General features: G+C 35.5%; 1 protein-coding gene across 4 annotated transcripts in view; it reads right to left on the reverse strand.

The window, feature by feature from the left end:
- SLC36A4 (solute carrier family 36 member 4) overlaps positions 1-24706 on the reverse strand; it is an 81844-nt gene that overhangs the window by 23842 nt on the left and 33296 nt on the right. For all 4 annotated transcript variants that reach the window (XM_079317105.1, XM_079317107.1, XM_079317106.1 and 1 more), the window contains 2 exons: positions 23429-23598; positions 18180-18349 (listed from right to left, as the gene is read on the reverse strand). In XM_079317105.1, the coding sequence (XP_079173231.1) occupies positions 18180-18349; positions 23429-23598 (340 nt within the window). The remainder of the gene's footprint in view (positions 1-18179; positions 18350-23428; positions 23599-24706) is intronic.

Raw genomic sequence — 24706 nt, forward strand, 5'->3', positions numbered from 1 at the left:
TGCCATTTTACAAACCTAGGCGATAAATAAGGAGAATTTATAATTAAGTCACATTCTACCATCCATACCTTACTATCTGGCTGACCATAAATATAAAAACCTTTTATGTTTATATGAGGAGTTTTAAGGAACTGGCTATCTTGTGTCCTACTCCTCTTTCACTAATAAAAATGTCTTAAGTGCTTTTATGTCGCTCTATCAAATGTTCCACTGAGTTGGAATGTTCCAAATGTTCCACAGTCTTATACAGAAAATACTGGGATTTAAAAATGTACTCCTTTTTCAACTAAATCTCATGTTTACCCTTCTGAACCCATCCTCTTCTTTATTTCTAATATCCAAAGAGTTAGGCTGAATTTTCAAAGTATTGCAATAGCTTTAAGAACAAGGAGAACTGAGATATAAAGAAAGTTTGCTTTTAAAATGCTTAAATGCATTTTAAAATTGTATTTTTAGACTCAAATGATGTATAATTGCATAGTTCACGAACCTACCGGCTCATGTTTGACAAAGAGCCACAAAGATGACTCAAGGATTGAGCATTATTCATTAAAGAGCTGAGAGAGCAGGGACTGTTCAGCCTGGAGATGTCTCAGGAAGATCTTGTCAAAGTGTACATTTACCTCATGGGAGAAAGCAAAGAATACAGAGTCAGAATCTTCACAGTGCTGCCCAGCCAGAGGACAAGAGGCAGCAGGCACAAACTGAAATACAGAAGTTTCTTCCTGAACATGAGAAAGAACATCTCACTGTGACAGTGGTCAACACCAGAGCTAGTCACCCAGAGGGGCTGTGCAGTCTCCATCCTTGCAGGTACTCAAAAACCACCTGAGCAGGACAACAGGACTGACAAGCTCCTCTGCTGCCTTCCTTCCTACCTCTATGTTCTATGACCCCAGATTTGCTTTCATTTGCTTTTTTAAAGACTGTTTGTTGGTTATTTGTATAATGGAACTGCTTATGTGCAGGTGCTGCTTAACTAATTCTTTCCATTTTTTTTTTCTTCTTTTTTTGTTGTTATTGGAAGTAATGCCTGGAAAGGTGCATAAAGTAACATACATACACTACACATGATATATGAACAATCCAAAAGTTCAGTGTTTTTCAAAAGTAAAAGAAACCCGTATCAGCTTCAAATAAAAACAATTTGACCACATAAAGGGCATAGAGTTACACAGACAGATTAGGAGGACACAACTAATTTAAACAGCAATACTAAGCATAAAGTAAGACAGAATAAAGGTTGACTTCATAAAGTCTAAACTGAAAAAGTACTTGCATGAACTTGGTAATAAAAGCATTTACCATTTTCAGTGTGACATTATAACTAATGAGGGTTTAAGGGACTGCATGTTTTCACTAATTCAATTTTTGTACACTTATAAAACAAACAGAGTGAAACAATTTATTCTATTGATGTAATGGATTTTACACCAGACAAGAAGACTTTCCAAGCTTGTATGATTGTAAATTATGTGCAATTCTCAAAGACAGGCACTGTGAATACCAGCATTTTTGACAACATAAAAGTCTGTATTTTATACTGTCCTAGACACCCTGTGTCTAATTATCTCGATCCTGAGATTCTTTAAAATGACCAAAGAATGTTTCTTTACATCTAGAGCCTGAACCTTCCAAGGGGAGGTTTCCAAGGGGATTAACTGCATTGTGAGAACACCAGGCAAAACCAAAGTATTTGCTATGAGTCACATATGTGCTAAATGGCACCAATTCTCCAGAACTCTGGAGTACCTAATGATTACAGCACCTCTTGAGAGCACTTGAACAAGCAAGTAGGTGGCAAGAACATAAGATGGTAACAAAGGAACATCTAATTATCCTAGTATGTATATGCATCACAAGCTCAGTGGACATCCTCTAGAGGGAAGATAAGGCACAATGCAGACAGTATAAGTACCATGTTTTACAGCTCCACAAGATAACAACAAACACACTAGCATTGTTATTTCAAGGAAAAAAGATGCTGTTGATGTGGATCAAGGAAAACAGAAATAACTCTTCATCCACATTAAAAAAAAAAAAAAAAAAGATTTAACATTGATGAAGCCTCAAAATATTAAATTTCTAACAATGGAATGTAATATTGAGTTCTTCCATTAAGACACCATATCCCAAGAGCACATTGTAATATGATGACATGGGAGAACGTATTTTAAAATGCAACTTAATTAAAAATGTAAAATTAAATACTTTTTTGCTATAATCATAAAAAGTCCACAGGCTCTGTACACTCTCAGAGTACAGGGTCTCTGGATTTGTCTGGACCTGTATTAAGCTGAGCTGATTTTAGCTTGTTTTAGCTGTGAGAAGAATTCTTTAGCCATCAAACAAGTCTAACTGACTTTTGCATAACTTCTTCTAGCTGAGTTCTGAGACTACAGTACATGTTAAGAATCTATTAATTTCATCTACACACTGAGCAACCTTTCATTTAGTACAGCAAATTCACATTGCATACAGCTTTTCTATCAATTAACTTGGGCTATGAGTGCTAGTGTCATAATTGGACTAGTGACAACTGCATTGTACTTGAATTATACTCAGAAAAATATTAGGCTTAATTAATAAAACATTGCATCTGTGTTTTGTAATAACGATGTGTTCTATCTTAGCACATAATATATTCTGTCTCAGCCCATAGCAAAATTCTGTGTAAAAACCCCCCAAATGACAGACTTAGGAAAAAGCTGCAATTGAGACTTCAGCACATATATTCTTATGGTCTCTATCACTGCACCACAACCAAGAAGATGTTGATCATAGAACTTCAGTTTTTAATACACTGTATGTTACAATACTCTCAATGTCAGAAGAAACCATCAGATTATTTGAAACTGATGAACAGCACTTTGTCATTTGTACTAATCCAATTCCACACCTTCTCTTGTAGCTGTTAAACATTTTTCTTTCTGACACATCATCTCACATACACGATGTCTCTTGTCCCTTCATAACCATGAATGTCTTTCACTTCTCTAAAACAAGGATTCATCTTCTCCCATTCATTTGCAGGAAACTGCTACACATCCCAGATTTGTTGACACATGCTTCAGGATCAATAAAAACCACACACATGAAGGTCCAGTCCCAACAACTTCACTCAGTTTATTGGCTTGTGATCAGGTCAATGGTTAGCAAGATTTTTTTTTTACTAAACATCTAATTAAAATTTTCAGTTATTTAAGGGTTTCTTTTACTGCATATTAAGATGCATCAGATTTATAGAGCAGAAAATCCCTACAATTACTTATAGTTTTCAGCTTTCTCACATGAAGGTCACTGGAATGAAATGGAAATGGAGAGATAATTGCAATTTGATCCATAACACAGAATTACTACCTGATTATATAGCAGGGTAATTAAACTGGACTTAATTGAGATGCTGCAGCATGTCTGCCACTGCCAGAAATGTGCAGTGTTAGCCTAGTCTTGACTAGGGTCTCTGCCTTCATTTCTGTACTGTGAAGGCACTGCCTTCAACAGGACTCTGCATTTTATATTGAAATACACCTTATTAAAAAAAATTATCTCCTTATCATTAATAAAAATATTCTCCCATGTCCTGGATTGTATTAGTACCACATCACTTACAGACAAATCTCAAGAGAGAGAAAATCTCCAGCAAAAAAGATGGAGATGCAAACAATACTGTGGAGGACCATAAAGGTGGGGGGTCATTCCCTAGGAGTACATGGAGTGTCTTTAGCACAACACTACAGCAGTACTTGACATTTCAAAATCCACTTTGAAAACCACCATACATAACCCATAAAAATCCTGGAATGGATGGGACTTGATGGCTCTGATAGCAGAAAGCTTTATAAGCTTTGGAATGGAAATCCAATCACATTCACAACATGAACAACTGAAAAATCAATTCAAATGCCTCTTAAAGGGAAAAGTTTCGCTTGGTTTTGAACTCTCTGTTGCCTCTTAGAAGGATGAGAAGCTATTGCCTGTATCTATAAAACAAGTTATTGGGAAAAATCACAGAAGTTTAACCACCATTTACACTGCTGTAGAATATTTGCTTCCCACTTATGGAAATCCCAGATCCTGACTGCTACACTTAGTAAATAAGATATTCATTTGCAAAATTAAAAGTCTGAATTTGTTTGTTCCCAAAAATGTAAGTACAACATCAAAAGAGATTGTAAAATTTGTCTCTTAATTTCCAAATAAACATAGGAGACAATGCAATTAAAATTTGGAATGTAGAAGCACACACAAAAATAATTTTTTGTTCAGAACAACGAAGATTTGAATCTGTAAAGAAAGCAGCTAAATCCATCTGAGGTGATCAGTGCATGCATTGACCAGCTTAGTACAGAAACTACTAACAGCTGTATGAAACTGCTCAAGTCTTTCCATCTGTGTGAATGCTGTTGATTGGAACTTCCTTGGGATCAGAAAGAAACATTTTCAGCACCATCAGCACTCTCTCATTCCTGGAGGCAACGAGTCTCCAGAAGAAAACGATGGTATCATCTTTCTCCTGCCACTTGGTTCTTTGGCCCTACTTCTCCATGTCTAACCTTTCCTTGCAAAACAAGCCTTTCCTGCACGAGCTCCAGAAACTCCCAGAGCCTCAGTGGATTGTTTAAAGCCTCCATTATCCCTTCTCACTGAGACAGAGGTCAGGCAGACACATCACCTACTCTGCAGCTCTCTGCAGAGGTGCTGCAGCCAACACCAGCACCTACCACTGGAGAGCAAATAGTATCTCACTCCTTTATGTCATAGTTTGCACCATTACAGTTCTACACTGATTAAAAAGGCTGTGATGAAAAACAAATTGCAATCTCCTGAAAAGGCTATGGAATTACAAAATTAAGGGAAATACAATTATATACTCAATTACCCTGTATTGTTATTTTAAAAAGCTGCTGTTTTAGAAACTCAATTCTAAATCATGAGCTGTAGTAAATTACTTCATTGTACATACTAGATCAATTTAAGGTCAAAACTAAATTACATTTTAAGTAACTCACCAGTCTTTGAACAAGTCTCAAGATTCTAGTGCAACTTTAGGGTTCAAAAAGTAACTAAGTAGATTATGAAATTATCAACATCAAAAGTTCACATTCATTTATAAACAGAACCTTAAACACTCTAAATCAATTTCTTTGCTCTAAAATTTAAACAGTACACCATGCTCAAAAGTAATCCAACACAGGAGTAAATCAGCACAGGAGAAATCCTATCAAGGTGGAGAAAAGCAAAAAAGGAGTTTTGTTTTCTAAACTTACTGGTACTAAGGATGGAAGAATTGTTGAGCTATTAAAGCTGAAAATTACATGCGGTTTTTAAATTCTTATGCTCTCAAAATGCATTATTATTACCAATAATTCTGTTAATATTTCTGAAAGTGAAATACTTATAAATATTAAAAGTCTTTCTCTTTCAAAATTACTTTTTCCTTTTATTTTAGCAGTATTTATTATAGAGTATTTTCAAAAACAATGAATTTTTATGTTAGGGAACCGAAATTTTACCTTAGGAAACTATTTCATTTCTGTGAAACTCCAATTTTCCATGGTTCTATGCACATGAAAGAAATTAAATATTTAATACTGCTCCACAGTGTAGGGATTCCAAACAAATGAACTTGGTGATGAGAAAATGATAAAAGAAACTAGGAAATTAGCAATAAAAGAGACCTTGAAAGGGCATACAAGCACAATCTTTCTCAGGCCCTCTCAACACATATAAGTAGCCAGTTGGAATTTTTAATAGCCCAGGCAATACTGAAGATCACAGATGAGTTCCAAATAAAGGACAACAGAAGTTTAAAAGCTTTTTTTTTTTAAAGAGCTGGTGTTTCATGCAGAAAAACAGCAGCAATAGATAATTCTTACATTTTCATTTCCTGTGGTCCTGTGAATTGCATCAAAATGCAATAACGTTCAATATCCCATGCAGGATTTATGCTTTCACAAACAAAGAATAGTGGAGTGATTTTTTGAAGCAATTACTGACACCTTGTGCATTATCCAACTCTCCAAAATATGAAGTATCCCTCTTTGGTAATACTGTCAACCACTGACTTCCATAATGTCTCTTCAAGATCCTCTAATTTCACAGTTACCTGAAGTGCATCAGAGAGAAACACGATATCCTGACTTTCCTGATTCAGCCAAGGAATTGACACCAGCAAGGGATGTATTTCATGGACTCTGTCCATAACCATAAATATCAGGACTCTGTTATCCGCAGATTTTTTAAAGTCAATTTTAAAATCTCACATGTACCACCTTTGCAGAAACTCTGCCACCAGACACTGGTCTGCAGCACAGCTGCACTCTGAATTGTGAAGAATAAAGAAGCAGAACATAAACTTCTCAGCTGATTTTCCTCAAAATATTTTCTGCATCATCTACATGCCCAATAGCTAGGAATTTCTCAATGAACTAAGTTACAACCCCCTCAGTTAGTAAAACACAATATTGACTTATTTGTGTCAGTATTTTACTATTTACAATATTTTTCTTAAGTTTCAATATCCAGTCCAGTACCCACTGCCCAATATCCATTAATACTGTACAATTTTCAAGTACAACAAATTTGTGGAAGGAGAGAGGTATGCTAAATTGCCTTTGGTTGAAAAAAAGAAAATAAAATCTATGGGTCATTCCTTCAGATGACAGTGATGAAACTGAAATTACATGGGGTTTTGTTCATGACTTCAAGTATGTTTGATGTCTTTACTCCCTATTATCTAACTTCAAATTTTTTCTCTTTTATACATACATGATACTAGTATATGCACCATCCAAATTCTCTAGTATCAGATAAAAATATTGTTAGAGGTATCTAGCAAGTGGTCTTCTTTAAATTTATTTCTATAAATACAATAGAAATAGAAATAGAAATAGAAATAGATATTTTAAACAGGTCACAGGAAAGGGGTCTGCAGTTAGGAGAAATACATTTACTGGAAGAGAAATGCATAAAGTGGTTCAGTGCTTTAGTGCCTGAAGAGCTGCTCTGCAACTCATCACATATCAGGGAAAAAGGCTACCTAGGATTTTAGCTATTATGCATGTTTTTTGATCCCAGCTATTATTTTGGTGATTTCTAGTCTTACTCCATACATTATAGTCCATAGTATAAGGAATGCTCACCTACTCTCTACTGCTGTGTGAGACTCAATGAACCTGGCTTTATATTGGAGTGGTTAGGGTCTGCTTCATACATTTTCTCTCTTTAATGTTTTGTGGACTGCATAAGAAATACAGAGGCATGTATCTGAATATACATAATAGTCCATTTTGCTGCATAATGGATTTTGCATTTTTTTTTTTCTGTGATACTATTAGAGAAAATTATTTTGATTCTCAGCTTGTGGGATAACTTTATGGCTGTACATAAACCAGCAGGCAGATTTTTGGAAATGCTAAGCCTTTCCAAAATACAGAACAGCAAATATTAATGACACCCTACATTGAAATTCCTTCTTCAGTCTTCTCTAAAGTTTCAAAGGAGGTTTAGCATATCTAGTGTTTGCATACACAACACACTGAAAACCAGCCTTAGATGAACTCCCCTGAAAATAACCATACCAGTTTTTCTAGGATCTTCGTTTGTAAAGCATAGCTATTCCAAGTGACAGAGCTGAATAAATAAGTTAGAAAAAAAGTTAGCCATAACTCCTTTGTTCCCTTTTATATATCCCTGTTAACTTCCAGTAGAAAGCTAAATCTTGCCTGCCTAAGGAGGTAACTTGTTATTATGTTCCATGTGCTGGCAAGTGAGAGGGGCAATATTTAGCACTGAGAATTTATTTTGAACTTGCTCCATGAACTTGCTCTACATTCATGGCTTTTAGAATTAAGCTGGAAAATCAAGAACCACAGGACCCAACATACTTTTGAGAAAACTTGTCATGCTTTTTATTATACATAGTCCTTTGTTGCAAACTAGTTGAAGACTGATTATCTTTGGTGAATTTAAAATGTTACCCTGCACTTTGGTAATCAACTCAGTAAGTCTGTGTTCTTGCTTTATATTTTGCTATCAAGCACTTTGTTTGTATTTAATCATAGCAATTCTTTCTATTGTGCTTACCCCCTGTAATTTTATGTTATATAAAATGACAGTTATTTGAACTAAAACAATTGCTCACAATAATTTGTGTGTTTATTTTTATTGTGATTATTGTCATTCCAGCTCTCTCATGGCAAGAGCAGAGCACTCTAAGTTATGCATATACACCACTTAATAACTAAGCTGTTCTTTTCCTTGGGGTTCAACCACCTACTGAATAAAATACAAAACACAACAACTACACAGAGAAGGAAAAAGTAAATTAAAATAATATGTTATCTTCTTACTCCTCTGATAATTGCCAATGAAATTTATAAGAGTAATGTGGGAAAATAGCTACTGTATTATTTATTTTTGCATTGAACTATCAAATATATATTTTTTTCCTTTTGGCAAGGAATGGCTTTTAAAGACATATATATTTACCAGCATGTGTTAGTAAGAAACTGACTCACCCAGAGCTCAATGTGGGCTGAAGTCAGAGAACACTTCTTTTTCACTACTCTCCCTCACCCCAGTACATCCCTGTGAAAACAGAATCCAGAACTGCACTGACACTTTAACCACAGATAAGCAAGACTTATATGGCAGCAAAACGACACCCTTAGTCTTGTTTTCTGACAATTACACTGCCCTTTATGTTACCAGTGGATACTGAGTTCACGGCTTCAGAAATATCTGGACAATGACTCCAAGATCCCTTCCCAAATTTTAATGTGACTTCTAAGCCCAGCACTATTGTAAGCACAATTTAAACTATTTTCCCCTTGATGGATAAGAGATATAGCACCTTCCAGGACCTAAAAAGGGCTTGCAAGAAAGCTGGACAGGGACTTCTTTCAAGTGTCTGGAGTGACAGAACAAGTGGTAATGGTTTTCAACTAAAACAAGGTAGATTTAGATAATATATTAGGAAGAAATTCTTCAAGAGGGTTGTGAAGCACTGGTTACCCAGAGAAGCTGTGAATGCCCCTTCTCTGGAAGTTCAAAGTCAGGCTGGCATGGCTTTGAGCCACCTGCTCTAGTGTCAGGTGTCCTGCTCACTGCAGGGAGGTTGGAACTGAATAATCCTTAAGGTCCCTTCCAACCCAAACATGTGAAAGAGATTGTATGGATGTTAGCATTCTTTTATACTGGTATTAAAAAAATTATCTGAAACATGAAGCCTCCTAACATCAGTCTTTTCAGTTTATGAAAGAGTATATTAACTGCAAGTTTATTATGGCCTGCTTGTATTAACATGTGGAACAGAATATGTGTAAGAAAGATCCTTAAAACTAGCAGACAAAAGAATGGCACCTAAAAGCTGTAGCTTGATAAATGCAACACAGAAAAAGCCAAATTTTAACTACACAGATAAAAGAGCAAGGATACTAACTTACAATCAAGATGGATATGCCCAACACTTTGGGTACTTTTCTCTGCTTTGATGCAGATATCACCAGAGTTACACGAGACAGCAGTTCCTTTCAGCAATTAAAAAAAATATAAAGAGTTATTTCTAAAACAGTGACTCATAGAAATGTACCTGGGATGACCCAAAACATAAAAGATTCCAGTTACTTTTCTCCTACTGAATAAATGTTAATGCTGCCAAATAATTCAGCTTCTCCCAATTCCACAGCAGACTCTTGTATCCTCAGAAGGCAGGTTAATTTATCACTACTCCACAGTTTATTTGGCACAAAGATGAATGTGAATTATATCTTAGATATCCAGCTGAGCAGAGCCACAAAAATGAATACTTTAATTTTCATTCATGATACTTTAACTTTTCCTTAACCTCAGCCAGTTGCCTTGCAATTTCTTTCTGGCCCATTAAATATTATTTTGACTCAAATTTGTTAAAAATCAGCTAACTGTACAGACAGGACTTTAATTAACAGAATGCAATCCAAAATTACTACCCCTTTTTTCCAAAAGTAATAAATGTAGAATTTGTGCTTCTATAATCAAAAATCATTGTCTCTGAGCTGCATCCTAAATCTACATCCACAAAGGAACTTCTAGATGGCCACCGTGAAACAGGATGAAAATGTTAAATCACACTCCAGATACACTTTGAATGTACAGTAAATTCTTCTAGCCTAGTCTATATGCTTAAGTACCATGTCTTAAAATTAAACTCCTGCCATATTCTCAGTGGTGCACTTTGCAGCAAGTATTTACAATCATTTTGCCTTCCAGCAAGAAATATAATGTGAAGCTATCAAATAGGGATAATTAAAGTAAATATAAACCACATAATTGCAGCTTCCTTCACCACTTAGACTTTAGATCTGGAATACATCATGTCAAGTTGATTACTTGTCCCATAATCAAATGGCTCATTTGATGCATTTATACTGATAATCCTATAGCTTCTTGTCTGATATCACAGATGAATTATGTCCAACAATTAAAGTATAAAATAAAGGGAAAGGCATAGAAATAAAAAAATGGAAAAATAAATGCAACAAAGTTACAAAATATAAAGTTTATGGTTACTGAATAAGTCAGTGGATAAACACAGAACACAAGAGTGAGTGGCTTTCCAAAAAATGAGCAAAATGGGAGGTTGAAATCTGAAAGGTCACAGAAGATACAACCAGCAAGATCAGGGTGAGATACCAGTGAGGAAAGTAAAAAAGCAAGAAGAACAAAAATATGGTATCTGATCTTAGTCCAGCAAAGACAGAGCCACTTGTGGGGGGAAATGTTTACAAAATAATTGTATACACATAATTCCTTTGGAGACCTGACTTTGAACCAAGGAGTCCTTCAGGAAAGAGGTTCACACCAGTTTAGTAGGACAGCAGTACAATTCAAGGTATCTTTTATTAAAGAAAGAACTACAGCTAACTTTAGCACAACACCCCATATTAAATAGAACATCATTCAACCACAAAGAACAAGGCATAGAATTTTTGACATCAGAACATTATTTTGACAACAGAAGAGCTTTATCAGCGAGCATTACTGCAAGTCAAAACACAGTATGTTCCACTGCTTGCAGAATGAAAAAACACACAAAATAGTTAAACAGAGAACAAGGGGATTGTGCTAATTAGTGAGGCCAATCTGCTCTTTTCTGATTGACTGCTAGAACTAGCATAATTAAGAATATGGAATTATTATACTGTGGGATAAAGAAAACCAAAGACAAGATAGAAGATACTCTACATTTGTAAGCAGTAAGATGTTTATTTGACTCACACATCATAAAAAAATACTGTAAAGGTATTCCTCTTTCTCCCCTCATCCCCTAAACTCTAGAAAACAGCTTTTTTGTTTGTGCCATGACAAAAGTCTGGGGCCACAGTGCAAGTCAGCTCTAGGAAAACTCCCTTGTTTAAAAAAAAAATCTAGACAGAACAAGGTTTGCAGGATACAACAGGAAGGAACAAACCACTGAATATCTGAACACGATGTTGAAAATAAAAGGATTAAAAAATGAATGGGATGTTATTTGTGCTACAGGTTTCTTAGACTTTCTGTAGCAGTAAATGAATGCTGCTCATTATCACAACATCTACACTGAGGGACCTTATCAAATGAAAACATAGGGATTAATATTCCACACTACTCAATTCAGATTAACCAACTAAGCAAAGCATGGCACGTTATCATTTTTGGTATGTCCATGAACTCAATATACTTTTCAATTTTGTATTGTTGCACATCAAAAGGGAGGAAGGAAGACATAAGCCAATGTCCTGGAAAAAAAAACGGGGAGATTTTTAAAATGCTAAGCACCATTATCTATTTCCTCTTAACTGTGCAATAAGAAACTAATGCTTTTCCATCCTCTGAATCCTTTACTTTCCCCTTAGGAAACACTGGATCTTAAAGGAAAATTCAAGTGTATGAAGCACTGAATAGATGTAAAATGCATAAGGGGTACATACAAAAATAGCTGCTCCACTCAATAAGCATGACAGAAAATCACTGGCTCGTGTATGACATTTAAGAAGAAACCTAATAAATGACCTTCTCTTCTAAGTCAGTTCATGCATAGAAATATAATGGGCTAAAATAATGGAGAAACACAAATTCATGAATTATTGAAATATTCCAAATAAAGTTCACTTTCTATGAGCTAGAGAATATATATATATATATATATATTTAGTTGTTACTTTTAAGCACACAGATGGAAAATATGGGGTGGAACTAAGAAATAAAAGCAGGCCTGATTAGTTTTAAAGTTATTGCACTTCATTTGCTCTGTAAATTATGGAAAAAATGTCTTGGAACGAAAATCTAGCCTATTTCATGACAAGCTCAAAACTACTTTTTAATTTTCTTATTACAAATATTTCAAAATATTTCATTTTTTACCTCAATCACAAATCCTAGAATCACAGAGTCACAGAATGGGTAAGGTTGGAAAGGACCACAGCGGGTCATTTGGTCCAACTTCCCTGCTCAAGCAGGGCCATTACAGACTCATGGCACAGGATTGAGTCCAGTCAGTTCTTGAATATATCCAGTGCCCAATATTCAAGCCCATACTTTTCTTTCTTTGCCATATTTTTTTTTAAAAGAACTGTACTTCAAAATCTGAAGTGCAAGATCAAAATTTATTCAGAATTCTAACACCTGAACAGAAGTCTAACATGTACCAAAGTGATTAAAAAACCACCAAACAGATAAAGGACTTGTTACAGATTTTCAGGAATTTACTTTACAACCTGAACTTTCTATATACACCTTTTAAAATATAAAACTTTGCAATGATTAATACTAACATTAGACCATTCTGCTAGTCCCTACAGTTCTATTTGGAAAATGTATTCACACATTAATGTCTCTGGAACAATAAGCAATAAGCAATAAGAAACACTTGTAGCACCATTCAAATAAATCATAACATTTAACCATTAATCATAAACCAGAGATACCTGGTATCCATATATAAAAATTGGGTAAAGTTACTCTAATATTTGCACTGTGAAAAAGAACTTAAGTCACTATACATCCATAAATTGATGCCTACACCAATGGCAACTCATAAGAATGACAATTCATAACAGCACATCAATAGAAAGGACTCATATTAGGATACATTAACCCTGAAAGTAAGAGATTTATTCTTCTTGCAAAGATATTCAAAAGGTTGAAAAGATTTCATGTATCTATTTCTCATGCCCAGGCATATGTCAAAAAGCCACACAATGATCATCTCTCAACTTAAAACCACAGTACAGGATCTTCTACTTGGAAGCAAGAATTATGCTCACCAGCTCCCTGTATCCAAAAACGCCCCAGATAAAACCCCAATACACAGTGGGGAAAAATTACCTGAATTACTCAAATATTTGATTTTATTCCTTTGACAATTCATATTATTTTGTGTTAAAGCCCACTTTGATGGATCTGTTAGCAGTCCACACAAATATTTTATATCCCATCTGGAATTTTCTTAAATCGCTAATTTAACTATTCCATTTTTCTGTCATTAATATTACTCTCTGAAATGAACAAACTCTTATTAAAAAAAATCCATGTCTAATAACTGATACATAAGCCTCTTCTGCATAAATTATTATCAGTTTATCCTAAGAGTATGCATTAAGATCTACTAGATCTTGAAACTTCTTCATGTTACCTCTCCTGTAGCTACTCTAAGTAAGTATTTTATTGACACAATGTCAATAAACAGTGTAAGACATCTGGTAAACATCATTTTATCTTGTGTCTAATTGTTCAGCATAGGGAACTGTTCTTCCCTAAAACCAGGTACAGTTAAAATAGGGAAATATTTAGCAAACATAACTGATAAGCTCAACTGAATAATGCATTTATTCTCCTCTTGGTAAAATTACACACTATGCTCAGACTTAATGGCAAGCAGCTCAGTAACAGCTCTGTTCATGCTCAGCTGGATCAGCCCTTCAATTAAATTTCTTTCATTTCAAGGTAATAATCAAAACAGCTGACAATTTAAGTGATATCTCCACATCCACATGCAAATGCAGTATTTCTTAATTTTCCTTTTAACAGGAGAACCGCGGCTGCAGGAACACAGCCCTAAATTAAGCTATTAAAAAAATAATATTCTAAACTTCTTGTGTGGATAAAAGATACTATTAATGCTCAACTCCAGTTTTCTCTAACATATGTTCTGATATTCTTCAGCAGCTTTTACCAATTCACAAAATATTTTTTCATTACTATCTTTAATAAATCAAACACAAGTTATTCTTTAAAAATGAAGGTAATGCTAGAATTGCTCTTTACTATTTTATTCCCTTATTTCTTCACAGATTTGCTGCCACCTTTTCAGATAAAATATTTTCTCAATACTACTTTTTATTCCCCAATACTTCTTCCAACACATCCAGCAAGCAGTTTTAACTTCAGTGTCCTTCAGTCAGAAGACATGAGGAGGCCCTTGCTAGACAGTGAGATATTTACATTTCATTCTAGTGGAAACTTATATTCTTGCCCCATCCTAAATTTTGTGAGGCATCAGAAGTGAATATATCTGATGCCATTTAGCATCAATACTGACTAAAGCTTGGAAGTTATCCAAGTTCTCAGCATATTTTGAAGCTGTTAATACAGGATAATCAATTGCTTAAGCTGAACAAAACCTCTCCAAATTCTCTCCTTCCAGAACCACCATGATCTCAGTACCAAGTAAGCAAGAGAGAGTAAGGAACACTCATGATGTAACAGCAGTTTACCTCAAGCAATGGGCATAACAGAAGTGATTTGAGTAAAAAGGGATTTCTTCTTGTTCTCCCAGACCAACTGACCTCTGGAGAGGGAAAATTTACAGCTTTCTACATTACAATATTAAATCATCTTTTAAAAATTCATCCAGGATGGTCCAGTTCCTTCAGAAGCAAACTAAAAAAGCTTCACACTTCAACAGTTAATCCCAATGTGCTGGACATACAATCCTATCAGGTTAACAGGCTTGGCTAAGGGCTGAACCTTGGGCATGATGCCCAACCTTCACCCAAGCAGATGCAGCAAGCACAGATCCAAACTATATTTATGACCAGTTTGAAATATGTAAAATTGGGGTAAATACTTTTAACATTATAAATATTCCACCCTGACAAATATTCCAAAGCACTGAGGTTATCTGGCATTCATATACTGCAAATACCAAAGGAGTATCCACACAAAATTGCACCTGTGTATCTCTTCTAGTGCTTTCCAAATCCAGTGGAGACTCTTGTCCTACTCCTTCTATTTTCATGTGTTCCTAATTTCTATAGTGATGCTTAGTCCAACTTTCAAGCCTATTTCTGCCTAGCTAGCTGGACATCCAGCTCCCACCTGCTTTCAGCATCCACCAAACCCAGGCTCCAGCTCTAGTCTGGGCTTTTAACACAAGCTTAGCTCACCCCTCCACTCTGTGCACCAGCTGCTCACCTGAGCTTGTGAAACAATGGTTTGTGTCAGGATTTATGAAGTATGGTGGGATCTTCCCACTTGCTACATCATATATAGTGAAATCCAAGCAAAGATGAAGAGATGTTGGTCTCTTGCAAAGGAAATAGGAAAAAAGCAGAGGAAGCAGAAGATGGAAAGCTAAAAATGCAAGATTCCTGAGATTATTTTCCTGCAATGCTAAGTGCCCAAAAGTGAGCAAGTAAGTAATGAAAAGCCCTAAGCAACACAGATGGCTTTTGGCAGTGTGTTACATCCCCAGTCATTTGTCAAGACCTTACTTAAACATTATCAGACCAGACAAAAAAAAAAAAAAAAAAAGACTCCTGAGTCTGCTTCTTCCAAAAAATGTTGCTCATATACTCCAACAGTAAAGCAATGACATAATTTTTGAGTCATGCAAAAATCCCAAGAATTAGTAATAAGTGGTTTTTCATGTCTTCTCTTAAAAAGCTAATGTGTTGCTAGCAACACAGCTAAGTTTCTCTTCTCAAAGAATTATTTTCAAGAAAGCAGATTCCCTTTAAGCAGTGTATGACCTCTGAATGGTCCAGACATTACAACATACTCTGTCACTGATATCAAAACCATTTAATTTCTAAAATTCAATTTAAAAGGTTTTGGATTTTACTTTCTATTAAAGAAACACTTTCTGAATCATTTTAGAAACATGTTCTGCAATCAGACAAAGTGCAGCTTAGTGAAAAGTGATGCAATTTAAATTAATTCCGTTTAAAACCAGTACTTCAATGAAAAATGATAAACAGAAGATGAATGCAAGCATGGGAGCTAACACAATTGTTGGTGAAAAAGTATTACAGCTACTGCATGCATACAAGTTGTAGAAACCACCTGGGAAAAACCTGAAATTCCATTAGGATAATACAACACATCACACAACAGGCTGGCAAACATCAAACCTTTAAGAGCAAACTTTTAATGTTACTTTTTTGTGCCTTGCAGCAAACAATTTAATATGCTCAAATATCCTGGTAACACCCATAACACTTCAGCAGCTCCATTTTAGAGATTCATACCACAGGTTAAGTTGCAATGGTATACACTAGGTACAATTTTACTATCCATATTTTCTTCAGACATAATGATACAGCATTCTAATGCTACATCTTTATATATATAGCTATATCTTTTGTATATATGTATCTTTACATATATATAGCTAATTTCCTTTCTTTTTTCTACTTTCTTTTCTTGGAGATTGTTTCCCAGTTTTCCCTTTTCAGAAATTACCCACAAATTGCAAAGGTGAATGATAAAGTTAAGAAATAAACCTATGGCTGAATATTATTAAGTAATTTTTAATTTTCCCAAGTCAATCAGGGAAACGTGCCTTTAAGCCTGTTTACCACTGGCTCTTCTCATCAGACATGAAACTATCTTTCACCTATAAATCCCTGAAGCCTTTGGCTATAAGCAACAGTATACTCATCTATCCTCAATCTTAAAACCTTAACACCTTGATCACTTGAAAAAGAACACAGGCTATATGATGCACATACTTCATCATTCAAGAAAAAATTGGGTTTTCTTTTTATTGTTTTGATTTCACAAAGCAGATGTATTTCCAGAGCAGCAAGTTATTAGATTGATGGTATTTCCCTTTGCTTACTGCAGTAATTAAATTGCACTGACATTAAACTGTTTTTCTCAACAGACTTGACCTTAAGAAGGTCTCACTGGATGTTAAAGTTTTCTTTGACAACAATCCTTAGGTGTCATCCAGCACATTAGCTACTGCATTCATCAAGGGAATGGAGACAACAAACCAAACATCTCTTTCATCAATACTTTCGCCTAAAACTCAAAGTTTAGCATTTTTTGCTTATTTATCAGTTTTGATTGTTTATAAGGTATTAACAGCTCATTTCAATACAAATGGCCAAGTCAACAAGCCAGCTTTGTACTAGAAACAATTTTTTATAATGTCTTTGAGAAAAGGTTGCTATGTTATTGAGCACTTTGGCTGGGAGCTGTAAAGGCAAAGCTGAACTTTTCCCCACAGTTCTTTATCTTCAGGAGTATTGATTCCTAGATGAAAGTACATTCACCATTCAATGTCAGCTCAGCTGACTCCTGCTAGTAGATCCCAACCAGCTGTGAGAAAGCTGGGACACAGCAGGAGGGATGGGAAGATTAGGGGACAAGGAAGACAAATAACAAGAGTAACAGGGAGTGAAAGCAGAGATGCAAAACTGCTTTGGAACATTATTTCCCAAAGTAAGTGGCACTTCATGAACTCCGTGACCAGTCATCCATATTTGCCAATGCTTCTTTATGGGTACAGAGCCAACACCCCCTTACACTTAATCCTCAGATCAACAAAACAGAGAAATAATTTCTCCATGACAAGCATGTACTGAAGATCACATAGATAAATGCTGACAAATCTCAGCAATGTGTGTCTCACTTAAAAAATGTTATTTGAAAAAGGTTTATTTTCCTGGTTGGCATCTTCAGGGTATTACCTGTAAAAGGTATTGTTGTCAAATAATTGGTCACACCTACTAAAACAAATGTGGTTAAAATACAAATACAACATTAGTTTCACTTGTTCATAAAACTCAAAATATTGTGAAGTATTGAAACAACATTTCAAGTTTGTTAGACTCCGGAAAAATAAACAACAAAACATATATTTTAAAAAGCAGGTCCAAACAAAATGTAATAACAAGTTTTTTAATGGATGTTCTGCATATACTTACAGGTTGAGCAGACCAATAGTGCTCTTGCCACAAGCTCAGTGAGTAACTTCCACTTCTGCCTCACTCTGGAGGTGACAACTGGAATGAGAATCTCTGCAGGGACGTAGAACTGAATCGAATACGTCACAAAAATCCCAAAGGAGTACAGAACTTTTACAGACTGATACAACCTGTTGAAAACATTTACAGTCATATAAGTATGTAAGTTGCAAATTCTTCATAAAAAATTACCTTGATAATATCCCTAAGGAGATATATATACACATACATATACGAAAAAAAATTTCCACCAGCAAACATGAATATAGTAATTTAACTGCCTAAGAAATTGCAAAAGATAAGCAAATTAGAGTAAATCTTCCAATAAAGTTCAGACATCCTTACCAATATTACCTGTGACTGAGTAAACAAATGACAAAAATCTATCCATGCCTCCAACAGTTCTAAATTTAGATATATTTTTAATTCGTGCTGCATTACTACAAGTATTTGTCATTGCTTGCAGCAAACTGACAGAAATTATGAGTCTCTTTGTATGATTTTCTTTCTATGAACATTATAAAATTTTTGGGTGAGGGCTTGGTTCATTTGCCATGGGGTGTTGTGAGTTCATAAACAACTTGTTTCAACAGAAGATGATGCCAAGCAGACCAAGCACTGAAAATCGTGGGTTTTGCTTCAGCCCTTAAAAAGATGTTAAACAGAAGAAAAGCCAACACGCATAAGCTAGAAAATTTTAAAAACCAGCAAGAGTAGGGAAAAAACAAATAGGACCTTGATCTCTGTATGTCTCAAAGCCTTGCAGGGGTCACTTAAAGCATTCCCTCTTTGAGTATCACAGTCTGTATCTGCATTAGTAAATAAAATCCAGCCAGGGCTGCTTTTGGCCCCTTATCCTGTGGCCAAATGGTATGGCATGGAAAAAAATATATCTCTACAGCTCAGGTCTTTTCTACCATACTTTCTATGTTTCCATGTTTCTATAATATGAGGAAGAGAAGAAATACAAGCTTCAACTAAAAATACATTTTGAATAATAGGTTTTAAATTATTTGTATCAAAGGTTTGGCCGTTACTACACACAACTCAGGGAATCTCCAAATGCACATACAAATGGACAAATAGGAAAACTGTTAAATCAATTTACATGTTCACGTAATGGTGTAAATAGTTTAGAAGCTGCTGGTTTTGTGACACACATCTTTTTGACTGCTGAGTAGCTTCTAGATATTTAGAGGGAACAAGAGCTCTGCAAGATTGTCCTTATTCCAGAAGCTTAGATAGATTTTAGCTGGTTAAATTTTAGCTGACCAGATACCCAGAATTCACCCCTACTCCTCAGGTTTCAGACTACCCCAAGCCTTTACAAAAGTAATTTCTAAAATATATTCAAAAACAGGATTCAAAACTTTAAAAACACAGTAGTTCAAAGTAAGCATCACCATTAAACTATTTTTCTACAGCTCTATGAGGATTAAAACTTTCCAAATTAAAAAAATAATTTTTATATTACTGAGATGATTTTACTAGCAATTTAATATTAAATTCCAATCAGAAAAAGATGACTCCTTAGACTACCCTTTAATAAAAATCTAAATCATTCATATGTGCTAAACCTCTTTTAAATTCTACATTTTAGATTTCATTATGCCCTTTTTTAGGGTAGAAACATTGGCAAGTAGGGAACAAAACTTGCAGAACAACACAGCTAGACCAAATAGAGCAATAAATATGCAAAGCTTTCACTTGAATTACTCCCTTGTGAAGTTTCATCAAACTTCAATACACCAATGTTGGTATGGTCATTAACCTTCAGGATTTATACTAAAGGAACAAAGACCAGATGGTGGTAAGAACCTTCATATTCAGCATCAAGAAGACAAGATCCCAAATGAGAAAAAAGAAGAAATTTTTTACAATGAGGGTAGTGAAGCTGTGGATGCTCCATTCCTGGAAGAGTTCACAGCCAGGTTGGATGGAACTTGGAGCAACCTGGTCTTGTGAAAGATTTCTCTGCTCATGGCATAGGGATCAGAACTGGCAATCTTTAAAGGTCCTCTCCAACCCAAACCATTTTACAAACCTATGAGACCCAAACCATGGACACTGCCAAGTATTGGAGCAGAATTTTCTACAATTTACATTTGCAAATACTGAAAACTACTCTTTAAGTCCATTTTCAATATCTTTTAAATAATATATTATGCTGAGTGACAATTTGTACTTCCAAACACCATCTAAAATGGAATAGCACCAAGTCATTTATCCAAAGACACTAATCTAGCAGTAATTTTTAAGAATATGAGCAGTCCTCTATTTAAATTGAACTTAAGAACTTAACCAGTCTAGGGCCTGTGTATGCCTTCCAGTCAATTCATCTGTGAGGACATGAAATAAAACTCAGAAAGCAGCAGAATTTAAATTTAATTTTCCTTATCAGGAAAGGCTTATTCTTAAGACAGGGGTTGTCCAGCTGGAATTAAAAACATAAGCCAAGTCTCACTTGTTAGATACATTCCAGGCTCTTTCACTGACTGTCTTCTTATAAAAGAAAAAATTCCTCTGCTCCTTGCAGTTTCTCTAGCTCAAACTGGCAACTTACTGACTTTTTATGTGAGGACCAAATAGCAAAACACTGTCCTATGGCTCACTGGAAATTTGTTTTCCTAGCCCAGTTAATTGCAACCATTTATCCCTCAGTACTGCAACAGGTAGACCCACTGTCCTGCACAGCAACAGCACCATACATCACAATCCCTGAGCTCACCACTGAGCTGCTTCTCCTAATTTTGTTTGGTGCTCTGGGGTACTCTCCAGGGTAAGACAAAAACAGATGACTTTGTTAACTGGATATGTGCCCTGAGTAGCTTTGAGGTTATTACACTTATAATGCCAATTTCCAACCCTATAGAGCACCAGTTTCCATCTCCTTTATTATCTGTTTCCTTGCATTAGGCCTGCAAAGCCATCAGGACAAATACCATCATCATCACATCTGCACTGTAGCCAGGAGCTATTTGAAAACTCGTATGTGAACAGCTCTGTTAGACAGCAGGGATGCAGAATAAAGTTCATTCTGTTGCTTGCATGAGCACAATAAAAAGCAACAGTGGGTAGCAACCTTAGCTTATTCCACATTCCTCTCACTCCTTGTTTTTTAACAGCACCTCTCTTAAGGCACAAACAAACCCAAAGCTACCATTTAAAACAAGGTTTTCACTAATCTTATAAACAGCAAGGACTGCCATTTTATATTAGAAATAGAAGTATTTTTCCTTTTAGCTGCATCACACAGAATAGATACAGTAAACATTTGCAGATTTCTGTGGGGTTTTTTAAATGTCACAGAATGGTTTGGGTTGAAAGGAACCTCAAAGATCATCCAGCTCTCAATCCACTCTCTGCCCAGCATGTACCTGTGCTAGGGATTGCCCTGGAAAAAGAAGGAAGGCAGGGAGGGAAGAAAGGAGAAAAATAGGAAGGAGGGAAGGAAGGAGGAAAGGAGAAAGAGAGGAGGGAGGGAGGGAAGGAAGGGAAAGAGAGAAAGAGAGAAAGAGAGAGAGAAAGAGAGAGAGAAAGAGAGAGAGAAAGAGAGAAAGAGAGAAAGAGAGAAAGAGAGAAAGAGAGAAAGAGAGAAAGAGAGAAAGAGAGAAAGAGAGAAAGAAAGAAAGAGAGAAAGAGAGAAAGAGAGAAAGAGAGAAAGAAAGAAAGAAGAAAGAAGAAAGAAAGAAAGAAAGAAAGAAAGAAAGAAAGAAAGAAAGAAAGAAAGAGAGAGAAAGAAAGAGAGAAGAGAGAAGAAAGAAAGAAAGAAAGAAAGAAAGAAAGAAGAAAGAAAGAAAGAAAGAAGAAGAAAGAAAGAAAGAAGAAAGAAGAAAGAAGAAAGAAAGAGAAGAATAGAAGAGAGAAAGAGAAAGAGAAAGAGAAAGAGAGAGGAGAGAGAAAGAGAAGAAGAGAGAAGAGAAAGAAAGAAAGAAAGAGAGAAAGAAAGAAAGAAAGAAAGAAAGAAAGAAAGAAAGAAAGAAAGAAAGAAAGAAAGAAAGAAAGAAAGAAAGAAAGAAAGAAAGAAAGAAAGAAAGAAAGAAAGATAAAAGAAAGAAAGAAAGAAAGAAAGAAAGAAAGAAAGATCCCCTAAAATGAAAAAACATTAAGGCCCAAATCTCAGTTGTTACAACAGCAGCAAAAAACAAAGCAATCAAACTAGCAGTAAGAAATAGATGAAAGTTCTAGCAATGAAAAAACCATTCATCCTTCAAGACACATTTTTATAGTTTCATGTATTAAACATTGGAATCAGTCTGGCAATTAAACAAAACTTCTTAAGAATATTAAAAATGCATAATTCACATTGACTCCAAGGAATGAAAAGGAAGAAAAGAGAGTGAAAAAGTAACACTTAAAAATTAAGAACATTCTTTACATGTGTTCTCCTCTTTTTCAAAGAATAAAAAAGTCAGAATTTAGTCCATCAAAGCAGGGGGGGTTCTTTCCATAGAGATTTCATTATTTTAATAAGCTACTACAACAGACATTTAACAAGTAGATCTATGAATATAAACTGTAAGACATTATTTGATCAGAATGAAAACATTAAAATAGTTGTCAGTTTTAGCACTTTTGAACTGCTAATATACCCAATTTTAGGCCTATCAGACAAAAGTACCAAAAAAAATTAATTACATTAAAGAATAGTTAGAGTACATCCATCCACATACAGATACAAAACTAATAATACAGCAGATGAAATCACCTTCAGTGCATCTTCAGCATGTGATATGTGCAGTCCTCATGGTATAAAAAAAAAAAAAAAGCTTCCTTCTCCTGATAGGAGGTCATCATATACACAATCCATGGACTTGCACTTGAACTACAAACCTATTAATCTTTCATGTCTTCTATTCCATTTGTTCACCTGTTAAACTCTGTGATTACACTAAAAAAGGTCACTATATTACCAGGGTATCCAAGGTAAAGACAGCTTGTTTCACAACTGCCTGACAGCTTGTTGCAAACTACACATTCCCTCCTTCAACAGTCCTGGAACCAGCTCCTTCTAGAGATGGAATGGCTTATAATGTCATTGATCACTCTCCATATGCAAGTCCTAATATGGAAGAAATTACTGGCTAGGACTACAGCTCTATTGTGGATACATTAAAAGTCTGAGCATCTTGATGGCACAGGGGCATGGAACAACCTTTGCAACAATTCTGCCTTCTAGGTTACTGCTTTTAAATCACAGAGGCACTTACCACTTATCCTGAGGCAGGTTTAAAGTTATGCTGCCTTTGATTTCATCCCCAAAGCGCAGATACCCCAGGGTGGCCAGTGAGATGTACAAGGCCATGACTATTCCCATCCCAATGTTCAGTGCCAGGGGGAAACGTGTGGCGTCCTTCATTCTGTTTTCCAATGGCAGGACCTGGGAATACAGAGAGAATCAATCACATTTTATGTTCTCAGTGTAAAACTACTTGTCTCTCCTCTTTCAAGGCCAACTTCCAAAATTTAGGTGATTTTATAAATAAGATTATTCTACAATAATGTTTTATTGCCTGGACAGTCACAATGTTTTATGCACCCAATAGAAATACTCAGTTATTGAAAAGAACATATTTTGGTTGGAAAAAAGCATCACTGTGGAATTACAAAGCAATATTTATAGGTCAGAAAGACTGTCAAGAGAAACTTATGGTGTTCAGATGAAAATACATAAGCAATGAGAGTAAAATGAATTATTTTGTAACAAAGCTTTTCAGAATCCAAGGATATTTGTCCTATTCCTGTCAGGAATGCCTGCACTGCCAGCCTCCATCACAGACAAACCTACTGACATAAGCTCAGCCTCAGCACTCAGCCTCAGCACTCCCAGCAAGGAACCTGGAGTCCATGACTACCAGAATGCCACCACTTCACAGTGAAGACACAGGTGTTCTAACCATTACAGCACAAAGTTTGCTGGAGATTGCCTTTTACTTGTACTCCACAACATTCAGAAAAATACACTCAGTAAGCTCCAACTTCAGTTTTTAGATACCCATACAAAATTTCCAGGCAGTAAAACCAAGTGACAAGCTCACATATTGCTCTTCCCACCTTCAATTTCACCAGTAAAACAGATCCTTTTATATCATTAAAACACGAATTGAAGGAACATGGATACTCCTAGACAAGCACACTTTCCCCACCTCTTTCAGGAGAACCGTACAGTCATCTCACATACTCAATATGGGATATAGTCCAAGATTAAGACACCTAATACTGTATGTATATCTCAGTGAAACATCTAAGTTTCTACTGATGCCTTAGCTTTTATATTTTTCATAATATTTATTTAGTGTATAACTAAAGTCCATATAGAGTGTTAACTACTCTTTTCCCATTTTGGTCAGACAAATCAATTCCTCTCCAGGCCTGGGAACCAAGGACACCTCAATGCCTCAGGCCCCGAGAGATGGAAACAAAAGTGAGTTGGGGGAAGAGCAAAATTAGGGTAAAATTACTTCATTATCTGAAGCTGCAATTGGAAA

Source organism: Erithacus rubecula, assembly GCF_903797595.1.
Source record: "Erithacus rubecula genome assembly, chromosome: 1".
NCBI classification, from domain to species: Eukaryota; Metazoa; Chordata; class Aves; order Passeriformes; family Muscicapidae; genus Erithacus; species Erithacus rubecula.